At 45.0% G+C, this 13,694-nt stretch overlaps 1 protein-coding gene across 1 annotated transcript; it reads right to left on the bottom strand.

Annotated features, from left to right (window-relative positions):
- Positions 1 to 6,674: 6,674 nt before the first annotated feature.
- Positions 6,675 to 11,901, bottom strand: LOC136480411 (uncharacterized). The gene is made up of 3 exons (XM_066477961.1): positions 10,845 to 11,901; positions 8,112 to 9,541; positions 6,675 to 6,995 (listed from the first exon to the last, which is right to left on the bottom strand). The coding sequence occupies exons 1-3, from the start codon at positions 11,899 to 11,901 to the stop codon at positions 6,675 to 6,677; spliced, it is 2,808 nt and encodes a 935-aa protein (XP_066334058.1).
- Positions 11,902 to 13,694: the final 1,793 nt, after the last annotated feature.

Here is a 13,694-nt window from a genome sequence, read left to right as displayed (position 1 = left end):
TGAAGCCTTAGGAAAAATTTCCCTGCCTGTATCCTTTGGGGACATGCAAAACGCAAGAACGGAATATCTGACCTTCAACGTTGTCAACCTCCACTACCCATACAATGCAATCTTTGGCAGGGGTTTCGTAAACAAGTTCAATGTTGCCATACACATAGTGTATCTCTATATGAAAATGCCAGCCCTCCACGGTGTCATCACCATCTATGGCAGCTAGAAAAAGCAAGAAACATGGAAAGAGCAATACACAAATCTCAGAGAAACGTCAATTCTGTTCAAACAACAAATACCACTTCAGAGCCTCTAGACATGACAAGGGGGAAAACAAACCTTAGTGAACTGGAAGAAACAAAATCAATCCCCCTCGAAGGCACAATGCCAGACAGGAGGGTCATAATAGCGGCCAACCTCACCAGCAAGGAAGAACAAGAACTCCTTGAGGTCCTTGCTAATGGGGACGAGGTTCCCGATCTTCCGTTAGGTAGAGGTAACTATTGTTGTGGCGGAGAATGACACTCCGATCTGGCTTCAGATCGAAAGATCAAACCCTGCAATCTTAGCACCACAACTCCTCTAGTTATCAACCAAGACACGGATCCAGTTGACCTCGCCAAGAAGGCTAATCCCTGCCTGCGCAACGAAGAACACAAGCAAGAACAAGAAAGAAAACAACCAAATTGCAGATGAATGATTAATCTCACGAAGTTGGGGTCTCACAAACCGATGAACGGTGAAACTATTCTTGACAGATTAATCTAAGCAAAACCCAAAACCTAATGACGGTGGTGGCGTATGATTATAAAGGTCTTAGGGTGGTCTCCTACCCTGGACGTGGCCCCCCTAATGAGCTCAAAGATGATACACGGCCCATTGGACCAAATACGGTGACGCAACACCTAGACAGATTCTAGACGCTGACTTGTTTTGACAATTCCTATGGATTCCGAATAGCTTTTGATGTGAGACCACTTGCATTGGCTTCCTTAGTGGATTGTTGAAAACGGAGTCCGGATGCATCCTGGGTGACAAGTTTAAGGCAGACTGGTCCTGGAGGCCGAGGCAGACTTGAACTTGAGTTGCTTTGGGCCTCCACCTCGGGGACTCGAACCGAATTAGACTCGGGCCTCCTTCTTGACTTGGACACCCTTGTTTGCCTCCTATCCCTCCATACCATGCGCCAAACATGGTCATATGCATGGGTGTCGTGTCCTCATCATCCTCCCCTTCTTGACGAAAAGCCGTCCTCGGCGTCGATTGTGCCTGAAACTGATCATGCACAACATAAAGGAGAACGGGGTTGCGAAGACAAATGGAACTGAAATAATTGTGAGAAGGAACGTGACCATGTTTCCAAGTTTCTAGCATGTCATCTCGCATAAAAAATTCAGCAAGCATGTAGACTCCATGATCCGAATGCACACGATGTATGTCAACACTATCCTGCAAAAGATTAGAACTAACCAAAGACAATGCAGGAATAGATGGTCTAGCAGACATAGGTAGCAACCAACAATGCTCCCCTTCTTGGAAGTGAACTTGTTTCTTTGAGAAACATGAGAAAATATTTGTATTATTATGGCTGCCCTCTAAACGATCATAATCTTGTACAACAAAAGGAAAATTCATATTACTATGAATGTATACTCGATGTATCATATATTGTCCCTTGTTGTTATATTTGCCAATAACATGATATGTGTGTTTAAAAAACCAAGGCAAATCAGCATATTTAAAAAAGCTCTCCTCCAAACAATTTAGGTTACACAAAACATCAAATTCATTGTAACCCAAAGTATGTAAAGAAGACAACAGTTTGAACTCATCAGTTTTAGTAGCAATATGAATAGCATGTTTATTTTTAGCACAAGAGACTGGTTCCAAAACATGTAAAACTAAAGCATCATCAACCAATTCATCTTTATCACAAGGAACTTCAAGCAAATTATCATGGGACAGAGATAAATCAAGAGAGGGTTCCACTAACAATTACTCTATGATAGCATGGTTTGTGGAAAAATTTAGTACATTAAAACAATTCTCACCTTCCGTGAGTGTAGCACCATGGATATTACCTGTGTTCTCAGCAGGAGTAATAGGTGCATTATGAAGTGATGGTTCTGAATTTGCATATGAGGTTGTGAGCTCCTCATTTTCTTCCATGTCATCCTCTCGCTTATGGACATTATCCTGCAGAAGGTTAGTCATAGCAAGAGAAATAACAACAGACTCTTCCTCTAAATGGCGCATCTCAGCATATGAAGTGAAAATAGGAGGTGGATTAACAAAGGTTTCTTGCATAAGGAGCTTCATATCATTCCAAGTTTGAGGTTTATCATAAGGATCTAAAGACTCCCACCAAGATAAAGCAGAATGTCGCAAAACACTAGCTGCATTTTTTATCTTCCTCCTTGGACACATAAAGCGAGTAGCAAATATGTTATCTATGGCAATTTCCCACTCCATGTACTCATCAGCACCTATACCATCATAAGTCGATGGATACGAACAACCTGTCATTGTTAGAAGATAGCAAAAGACAACACAAAACTATTATCCTTATCAAATAACTATGTGGTTGTAGTGGTGTCACTTTTCACAGCAAGTGGAAGCGTCTTACCAAGCTCTTACAAAGTTCTTACCAACACAAGCAGTGGGCGGTACAACCAGCGGCAAGTTCGTGATACCTGTGAGGCAGTGGTACCGAGATTGCAAAACCCTTTTTCTGTACTGATTTGAAGAGTTTGTGGAGCTTGAAAGACACACAAAGAATAATATGTATATTTGGCACACCCTCAGTAACAAAAAGTGATGCTGAATTATAGTCCAAAGTACTTGTTCTCGTTGCCGGTCTAAAATGTTCCAAGTGCCAGGTGTGTGATAAACAAGTATGGTGGACAGCAAGATGCCAGGTGTGTGAAAAATAAGTATGGTGGATAGCAAGAGCAACACAAACAAGGAACCAGATAGCACACGCTAACACAGCTTACTTTGGCCTTCTCTATGTGCTCCTCTAGATATTGTTCCACTTTTGCCCCTCTCTTTTTTCCCTATTTTTGGATTGTCATTGTTTTTTTGGGATTTTTTGACTTTTTCTTTTTATTTTTTTGATATTTTTTCTTCACTTAGGAGCACAAAAGAAGTGACCACAGAAAATATGAGCTTAAACAAGTGAAAGGCATGGCCTATGGAAAATTCAGAAGACGTGCTCAAAATTGACAAAAAAACTTGTGACCACGAAAAGAGGATCTTGTGACCAGGTTTTGGCCAAAATAAAATTTGCCGAACCTAGCAACGCCGAGGATGGACGGATCTGAATTTTATTTCTGATCGATTTTGATATATGGAACGTCGAAATCTGAGTCCGTATGCGAAAATTAGACCAGTTTTAAGAACTGACTCCGAATTAGAGGACAAAACGGGAACAATGCGCGCAAAATTGGTCACAGCAGTAAGGATTTGATGGAAACGATGGGGAAAAACACACGAACTAGACTCTAACACAACCTAACCAGCAACAAGACCTCGACCAGGACACAAACTCAACACGATGGACTCTAAAACTAAAATATGCAAAGGCTATGGCGCGGAAGGTTCTACGATAAGAAAAAATGAGTATGGCACTGGACTATGGGACGAATGTGAAACACTCAAAACTAGGGGATAAATGTGAACCTGATGGTTTACCTTAGCTCTGATTACCACTTAATGGGGATGGGGTTCCCAATCTTCCGTCAGGTAGAGGTAACTATCGTTGTGGCGGAGAATGACACACCGATCCGGCTTCAGATCGAAAGATCGAACCCTGCAATCTTAGCACCACAACTCCTCTGGTTATCAACCAAGACACGGATCCGGTTGACCTCGCCAAGAAGGCTAATCCCTGCCTGTGCAACGAAGAACACAAGTAAGAACAAGAAACAAAACAACCAAATTCAGATAAATGATTAATCTCACGAAGTTGGGGTCTCACAAACCGATGAATGGCGAAACTATTCTTGACAGATTAATCTAAACAAAACCCAAAACCTAATGAAAATGGTGGCATATGATTATAAAGGTCTTAGGGTCATCGCCTACACTGGATGCGGCCCCCCTAACGAGCTCAAAGACGATACACGGCCCATTGGACCAAATACGGTGACGCAACACCTAGACAGATTCTGGATGCTGAATTGTTTTGACAATTCCTGTGGATTCCGAATAGATTTTGATGTGAGACCACTTGCATTGGCTTTCTTATCAAATTAGCTTTCCAACCATATGTGGATCGTCGAAAATGGAGTCTGGATGCGTCCTGGGTGACCAGTTTAAGGCAGACTGGTCCTGGAAGCCGAGGCCGACTCGAACTTGAGTTGCTTTAGGCCTCCACCTCGGGGACTCGAACCGAATTAACCTCGGGCCTCCTTCTTGACTTGGACACCCTTGCTGGCCTCCTACCCCTCCATACCATGCGCCAAACATGGTCATAAGCATGGGTGTCATGTCCTCATCACTTGCCCAAAATAAGGACATCTTCTCCTGGTCAGCCTCTGATTTACAAGGAGTCAGTAGAGACATCATACAACATTCTCTTGATATCAACCCAAATATGAAGCCAAGAAGGCAAAGGCAGAGGAAGATGTCAGAAGGTAGAATCCTAGCAGCAAAAGCTGAAGTACAGAGGCTACTGGACGCGAAGGTGATCAGAGAAGTCAAATATTCAGATTGGCTAGCAAATGTGGTACTATTCTCAAAAAAGAATGGAAAGATGAGGATGTGCATAGACTTCACAGATCTGAACAAAGCTTGTAGGAAAGACCCATTTCAATTGCCAAGAATTGACGCCTCCGTCGATAAAGCCACTGGTTGCAGGCGTTTCTCTCTACTAGATTGTTTTTTAGGATATCACAAGATTTGGTTGAACAAGGAAGATGAGGATAAGACAAGTTTCACAACCCCTTCAGTACATATTGTTTTGTCAGAATGCTCGAAGGCCTCAAGAATGAGGGATCAACCTTCGCAAGAATGATGAAGGTAGTCCTAGGACCTCAGCTACAGAAGAACATCATAGCTTATGTCGATGACATCGTAGTCATGAGCAAGAAAGAGGAAGACCACATTCAAGACCTCAAGGAAACCTTCGCAAACCTAAGAATGGCAGGGCTTAAGCTAAACCCAGGGAAATGCATTTTTGGAGTAAGTAGAGGGAAGATGCTCGGATACATAGTAGGACCTGAAGGCATACATGCAAACCCAGACAAGACGAAGGCCATACTATCAATGGTAGAACCTTCGACCAAAAAGGAAGTACAAAAGCTGAATGGCAGAATAGCAGCTTTGAACAGGTTCATCTCAAAGTCCGTAGAATGCAGCTTGCCCTTCTTCAGAGCCCAAAGGAGCATAGAAAAATTTGAATGGGGCCAAGAGCAGTCGAAGGCTTTTTAGCAACTCAAAAACTAACCAGCCAGCAGTCTCGTAGTGACAGTGCCAAGTCCGGATGCACCCCTACTACTTTATCTAGCCGCTTCAAATCATGTAGTGAACATAGTCCTTGTTCAAGAGAGAGAGCTCGACATGAAAGTTATCTAACAGCCCGTGTACTATATATCAGAAGCATTGTCAGGAGCAAAGCTAAATTATTCAGAGATTGAAAAGATAGCATATGCCGTTCTGATTTCATCAAGAAAGCTGAAGCATTACTTCTAGGCTCATGAGATCATAGTACCATCATCACAGCCACTCGGTGATGTATTCAGCAACAAGGAGGCCTCCGGAAGAATAGGAAAATGGGCAACAGAGCTTTCCCAATTCAGCATCAACTATGTGGCAAGAACAGTGATCAAATCTCAAGCACTAGCAGACTTCATGGTAGACTAGACACCTTCGCCAGAAGCAAACATCCAACCACCAACCCAAAGTATGGACACTCTATACAAATGGAGCTTGGGGCACCAAGGAGCAGGAGCCTCCGCAGTACTGAAATCACTATCTGGCACACACTCTAGGTATGCAGCAAGGCTAGCATTCAAGGCAACAAATAACATAGCCGAGTACAAAGGCCTCGTACTAGGACTCAACAAAGCAAAGGCAATAGGGGCACAAAAAATACTGGTTAAAACAGATTCCCATGTTGTCGCGGGACAAGTGGAGAAAGAATATGCAGCACGCGAGCCTGAGCTGATCAAATATTTGGCAATAGTCAGAGCTCTAGAGCAAAGATTCCAAGGGTTTACTCTCAAGTATATACCAAGGACAAAATTTAGAAGCCGACCAGCTAGCGAAGGCTGCAGCAAACAACCTACCCATGCCTGAAGGAACCTTCTTCCAAGAATTAAAAGAGCCAGCAATAGCGACAATAGCGAAGGCGTTCAATGAAGTCTTGGTCACTGAGGCAGAAGATTGGAGGCAGTTAATCATTGATCAAATCAACAGTACTCACCATGCAGGGGATGAGCCAATCTCAATAAGAATGGCTACCAGAGCAAGAAATTATACTATAGTGGACGATGTTCTGTACAAGAAAGGTGTCGTGCAACCACTGCTAAGGTGCATAACATAGAGCGAAGGCAAAGAGCTACTGCAGGAAATACACTCAGGGATATATGGATTACACATAGGCCCATGCGCACTATCAGCGAAGGCCATCAGACAGGGTTTCTACTAGCCTACCCACATTAAGGATGCAGAACATATAGTCAGAACTTGTGAAGCGTGTTAGAGTACATCACCGTCGTGGCCATTGCAGAGATGGGGAATGGACCTTGTAGGACCTCTGCCACCTTCACAAGGGGGAACAAGTTTGTAGTCGTGGCAATCGAATACTTCACAAGATGGATTGAAGCCAAGCCCCTGGCAGCTATCACTTCAGAATCAGTGAAAAAATTCTTCTGGCAGAACATTGTTTGCAGATTTGGAGTGCCAAGAACCCTCACTGTAGACAATGGCAAGCAGTTCAACTTGGACAGTTTCAGGGCCTTGTACAAAAGTATCGGGACATCATTAGCCTTCGCATCAGTCTACCACCCGGAGTCCAACTATGCCGTAGAAAGAGCAAACAGAGTGGTATTCTCAGCAATAACCAAAATGCTGTTTGGCCTTTGCAAGGGCAAAATGGGTGGAAGAACTGCCTAAAGTTGTTTGTTCCCACAACACCACAACATCCAGAGCAAGAGGTTTTACCCCATTCAAGTTGCTATACGGAGAAGAAGCAATGTTGCCTGAAGAAGCAAAGCATCAAATCCTCCGCGCAATGAAACACGCGTTCGTCTCAGACAAAGATTACTCAAAAGAAACAATCGAAGGCCTAAGGTTGCAGGCTGTGAAATGGAGAGAACGAGGTACCCATCCCAGGGCCTCGGTTGCATGTTAAATAGGCTGGGAAATAGCCCCCCAGCGGTGGCATATACATCGGGTGAATACAACAAGAATACAACCATAAGCTACAAACAAGGATCTAGCAAACTAACCATGGTACACATGCAGGCATGACGGGGAGTAATCCTCGGGGATCAGCTAACCAACCTATCTAACACCCTCCCTCAATCTCAACCACTTACAAGGTTGAGATTGGAGCAAAACCACTTAATTCGAGCAGCTAAAACTGGCTTTGTGAACACATCAGCTAGCTGATCTCCTGAAGAAATAAACCTGACATCAAGTAATTTGTTTGCTACTCATTCATGAACAAAATGGAAGTCAATTTCGATGTGTTTGGTACGTGCATGGAAAACTGGATTTGCAGTCAAGTACTTGGTGCCTAGGTTGTCACACCATAGCCGTGCAGTTCTCACATGAGGAACACCAAGTTCTTGTAGAAGTTTCTATACCCACATCATTTCGGCAGTAGTGTTTGCCAATGCTTTGTATTCAGCTTCAGTGGACGAATGAGACACTGTAGCTTGCTTCCGAGCACTCCAAGAGATGAGATTGCTACCCAAGAACACTGTAGAGCCTCCAGTAGATATTCTGTCATCCACACATCTTGCCCAATCGGCGTCAGAAAAGGCACTAATGATCATGGAATTTGACTTGCTGATTTTTAGTCCAGTGTTCCAAGATCCCTTTATATAATGTAGAATCCTTTTGACGACACTCCAGTGAACCGTTGTGGGAGCATGGAGAAATTGGCACACCTTGTTGACAGCATAACAAATATCTGGCCTGGTCAGAGTAAGATATTGCAGCGCCCCTACCATACTGCGATACTTTGTAGAGTCTTCTGTACCAAGTTTATCTCCATTAGTCAAACTGAGTTTTTCTGAAGTTGCCAACGGTGTGTCAATGGACTTGCAATTACTCATGCCGGCTCTAGATAAAATATCAGATGCATACTTCTGTTGAGACAACACTAACCCTTCCTGATTCCGTTTAACCTCAATGCCTAGGAAGTAATGAAGATCACCCAGATCTTTAAGAGCAAATTCATGTTGTAGGTCTCGAAGAAGAGCATGTGTAGCTGCAGTGGAAGAGCTAGCCACAATTATGTCGTCCACGTACACCAAGACAAACATTGTGTGACCTTTCTTACAATAATAGAACAAGGACGTGTCAGCTTTTGAGGGCATGAAACCAAGCTTCACCAATTTGTTGCATAAGCGAGCGTACCAAGCTCTTAGAGCCTGCTTTAATCCATAAAGAGCTTTATCCAATTTGCATACATAGGATGGATGAGTCTTGTCAATATAACCAGGTGGCTGGTACATGTACACTTCTTCTTCTAGTACTCCATGTAAGAAGGCATTCTGGGCATCAAGTTGTCGAAGAGACCAACCTTTAGATACTGCAATTGACAGAACAAGTCTGATAGTCGCCGCCTTGACTACAGGACTAAATGTGTCCTCATAGTCAATCCCATACCATTGCTTGAACCCCTTAGCAACCAAACGGGCTTTGTATCTGTCAATGGAGCCATCTGCTTTCTTCTTAATTTTGTACACCCATTTACATCCAATGATGTTTTTCCCTTTAGGTTTTGGAACTAGATGCCAAGTTCTATTCTGGAGAAGTGCTTGGTACTCACTATCCATGGCAGATACCCAGTTCTTGTCACCAAGAGCAGCTGCTACAGTAGAAGGCTCACCATCCATAGAAGTGACAAGGTTGCACCATCTCACTGTCCCATCTGTATATACCTTGGGTTTGCTTATTCCCTTTTGCAAACGTGTAACAGGTCGCTGTGGGGTAGAAGTAACAGCAGGATCCGCGGCCACAGACGATCCAGAGGGGAGGATCTCCAGTGATAGTAACCCACCCTGGACGGGATCTAGCTGTGGTGTGTCTCCCCCGCCAGTAGCTGCAAGCCCAGGCGAGGACGGTGTAGAAGATCTGGCAGCTCCTGTCGGTGTGCTGGAGTCGAGGAAGGCAGGCGGTGGCTGTGCAGCAACAGGCAGACCAGTATGAGGTGCTGCGGAATCCAAGGCGGATCCATCAGTACAAGGAAGATCAGCCGCCGCCGGATCGACCCCGCTTTCAGTGCCAGCCCTGTCTTGTAGTGGTAGCATGAGATGTCGCCGTTTGAAGGCCAAAACAGCACCGTTTTCAGCCGATTTTTCTCCTGCATCTTCTGTAGTATAAACAACACTAGGGACAACATTAGTAGAAACAGGCGAAGACAGATGTTGATCACGCAACAAAGCATCCCCAAAACTAGCATTAGGATCAAGGAGAGATGGTGACAGGAGGGCAATTTCTGACCTAAGACGTGCTCCGGCATTGGGGTGAAGAGTAGAGAATGGAAACACATGTTCATCAAACACAACATCCCGAGAGATGTAAACACGCCCTTCGGTGGGGTCCAAGCACTTAAAACCCTTATGCATATGGCTATAACCCAAGAACACACACCGTTTGGACCTATACTGTAGTTTTCTGGAGTTGTAAGGTCTCAAATTTGGCCAAACTGCACACCCAAAGGTACGCAAGAAGGTATAGTCCGATGCTTTCCCATGGAGGCGTTCAAATGGGGATTGGTTGTCAATAACCTTTGAGGGAAATCTGTTGATGATGAACACAGCCGTCAAGAAGGCTTCATCCCAAAACTTCAATGGGACATAGGCATGTGAAAGGAGTGTAAGACCCATGTCCACAATGTGATGGTGTTTTCGCTCAGCCGAGCCATTTTGTTGGTGAGCATGTGGACAAGATACTTGATGAGCTACTCCTATACGTGTGAAGAAAGAATTCAATGATCGGTATTCTCCACCCTAGTCCGTTTGAATGGCCCGGATTTTACAGTTGAATTGCCTTTCAACAAGATTTTGAAAGTCTTGGAAACATTGGAAAACTTCAGATTTATGACGCAAAAGATAGATCCATACGAATTTAATGTAATCATCGATAAAACTAACATAATAAGCATGTTTTCCAACTGATGTTGGGGCAGGTCCCCAAACATCTAAAAAAAGAAGTTCCATAGGACTAGAAGACACACTACTAGATCTAGGATAAGGCAACTGATGATGTTTGCCTTGCTGACACGCGTCACAGACATTATTATTGGACTCTAAAAACAGGAAGATTGTGGCGACTAAGAATTTGATGAACAACTTGTTGAGATGCATGACCTAGCCTATAATGCCACCATGAGCTGGATGGCTTGATAGCAGCAAGCCCTTGCTTATTGGATGAAGGCTTGAACGGGTAGAGTCCACCTTCACATCTGCCGGTGTGGAGGATTTTCTTCGTCTGCTGTTCCTTGATGAAAAAATGAGTTGGATGAAACTTGAGATATGCATTATTGTCGCGAGCAGGTCGGTTAACAGATATAAGACTTTTACTAGCCTTAGGAACATGTAGTATGTTGTTATGATGAATTGATCTAGTTGGGGATTGCAATGTAGTGTTACCAATAAAATCTATCTTCATACCTGATCCATTGGCTGCATGGACTTGATCTCCACCGATGTACTTGTCGCGCACTGAGAGCTTCTCAAGCTCCCCAGTAATATGATTAGTGGCTCCTGAATCCACATACCAATTCATATCGACCCCATAAGAGGTCATGGCAGAGGAGGCAGACTTCTGTGGCGCGCCTGTGAACGATGCGTCAAATCTCTTGAAGCACCACACAACGGTGTGTCCCTCTTTACCGCACAGCTGGCAAAAAACACCTTGCTGGAAGCCGGAACCATGGCCGCCACCATCGCGGCCAGAGTTGCCACGGCCGCCGCGGCCGCCACCGTTGCGGCGTCCGCCGCCGCCGTCGCGTCCACGAAAATGCTGGCTGCCACCATGGCCACCCCTTGCAACAGCATTGGCGGAGGACTGCTGTCCACCACCGCGTAGATCCATCCACTGTTCAAAACTTACGAGCTGAGTAAACAGTTCGCTCACCGTGATTGGCTCCACACGCGCAGTCACCGCGGACACCACTGGGTCGAACGGCTCGTCTAACCCGGTCAAGATGTATGACACGAGTTCTTCGTCTTCGATCTTCTTGCCCGCTGACGCCATCTCGTCGGCGAGGCCCTTCATCTTGCCAAAGTATTCGGCAATTGTGGCGTTTCCCTTCGTCGCGGTCGCCAGGGCCATGCGAGTGGCAATGACCCGCGCTCTGGACTGCGCCGCGAACAGTTTCTCGATAGCGGCCCACGCCGCCACCGTCGTTACCTCGGTATTAACATGCCCGAGGATATCTTTGGAAAGAGATGTCAACAGGTAGCTCAGAACCTGTTGATCTTTGGCCACCCAGATGTCGTACTCCGGATTGGCCACTAGTGGTTCCTTCTCATCGGCACTCTTGGCGGCAAGGAATTCTACTGGTGGTTTGGCCGTCGGCTTGATGAAGCTCGCGGCCTGGGCGCCTCTAATCGCCGAGAGGACTTGGGCCTGGCATGACTGAAAATTGCTCCTCGTAAGCTTTTCAGTCACAGGAATGAAGGCAAGGCCGAGGGAAGTGGCAGGAAACGATGAGGAAGAAGACATCTTCAATTCTCCGTGAGGAGTTTCTAGGCTCTGGTACCACGTGAAATGGAGAGAACGAGGTACCCATCCCAGGGCCTCGGTTGCATGTTAAATAGGCCGGGAAACAGCCCCCCAGCGGTGGCATATACATCGGGTGAATACAACAAGAATACAACCATAAGCTACAAACAAGGATCTAGCAAACTAACCATGGTACACATGCAGGCATGACGGGGAGTAATCCCCGGGGATCAGCTAACCAACCTATCTAACAGAGGCAGTACAAAATATCACCAAGTACCAAGACCAAACCAAGAAATGGAGAGATGCCCAAGTGGTTAGGAAAAACATACAGAACGGAGACCTAGTCCTAAGGAGACCAAACGCGGCAAATGTTGGCAAGCTTTAGCCAAAATGGGAAGGACCATTCATAGCAACAGCTGCAAAAAGGCTAGGATCATTCCACCTGACTGACACCGAAGGCAGGACAACAAATCACACCTGGAACAACGACAACCTCCGCATATTTTACATTTGAATGTAAAGGTGAGCTTCGCTAGAGTATAAGCGAAGGACACCTAAGTACCAGTTTTAATTTTTTTCTTTTTTCTTTCATTTTTTTGCAAAAGAAGGTCATATACTCTTTTTCTCACAGAGAGGACTCCTTGTAGAGTTGATGTTTTTAACGAGGCTGGACCCATGTAAAATTACTCTAAAATATAAAGAAAAAATTCCCTCATAAAGTATGGGAAAGCGAAGGTCGAAAGCGGCTAGCAGCGAAGCCACGACATTCGACAATCAAAACTCGACAAGGAGGACCCTCCGTCGCCCACGGCCAAAGGCCACTGAGCACGGAACGACCTCTGCAGCTCTCAAGCATCTCACACTTGACGAAGACCTATCATTGTTCAGGCATGAAGGCACGAATTCAAGGCTAAAAAAACCACATGCCTGACAAAGCCCTGTCTTCGCCACAGGCATCAGAGCAGATACCTGACAAAGACCTGTCCCGTTCAGGCATCAGGGAAGCGAAAGTCACGAAGCAGCAAACGTAAAAGTACCAAATCATAAATACAAAAGATACTGCAAGTACAACATGATCCGCATCTTTAAGTTAGCCGTTCGCGAATTTTTTTTTCAAAAAATGCTACAGTACGCATCACATCGTATCTTGCGATACGTGCATGAAGCATTAAATGTAGACGAAAAAAAACTAATTGCATAGTTTGGTTGAAAATTACGAGACGAACGTTTTGAGCCTAATTAATCCAGAATTGAACACTAATTACCAAATAAAAACGAAAAGTGCTACAGTAACCAAATTTCCAACTTTTCCCTAACTAAACACGGGCTTACCAGATTACGAACGCACTCAAAGCGCTTACCCACCTCAACAACCAAAATTCAAGTGCATAGCAAGCTGCAGCCTATAAAAGGGAACCAAACCCAACCCACTCACCCCATTTCAGCATTTGGCCACCCAAAGGAGGAGATAGAGATCGAAAGGGGTCTGACGTCATGGAAGCAGGAGTGTCCTTGCAAAACCAGAAAGCCATTTCAAGCGTTACCATGCGAAGACTCGTCATAGCAGTAGCTCAAGGCAGCAACCAAAGGCTAATGAGAGCGCGAACACCAGTACCGTAGGGTGGTGTACAACCTCCGCTTGCCATAGACCAACAGAAGCCGAAGGCTACGGGTGGATACCATACGAAGTCTCATAACATCCCCCCGAAGCCGAAGGCACCAACTGGTATTGCCTAGCAGTTATCCACCCAGCAGGCGCAGAGAAGCCTTTGGTCCACCAGCAAAAAAGA

The sequence above is a fragment of the Miscanthus floridulus genome, chromosome 9, assembly GCF_019320115.1.
Source record: "Miscanthus floridulus cultivar M001 chromosome 9, ASM1932011v1, whole genome shotgun sequence".
In the NCBI taxonomy this organism is placed as follows: Eukaryota; Viridiplantae; Streptophyta; class Magnoliopsida; order Poales; family Poaceae; genus Miscanthus; species Miscanthus floridulus.
Note: the sequence above shows the minus strand (reverse complement) of the source record. Positions and strands in the feature narration are given on the sequence as shown.

What these genes read in the sequence shown, in the direction of transcription:
- LOC136480411 (XM_066477961.1), bottom strand. Translation starts at nt 11,901, where the DNA reads ATGTCTTCTTCCTCATCGTTTCCTGCCACTTCCCTCGGCCTTGCCTTC. An exon ending in CCATGCAGCCAATGGATCAG is followed by an intron (nt 9,542 to 10,844) that starts GTATGAAGATAG and finishes TTTATACTACAG; the next exon opens with AAGATGCAGGAGAAAAATCG. An exon ending in TTTGTTATGCTGTCAACAAG is followed by an intron (nt 6,996 to 8,111) that starts GTGTGCCAATTT and finishes TCCGGGTGGTAG; the next exon opens with ACTGATGCGAAGGCTAATGA.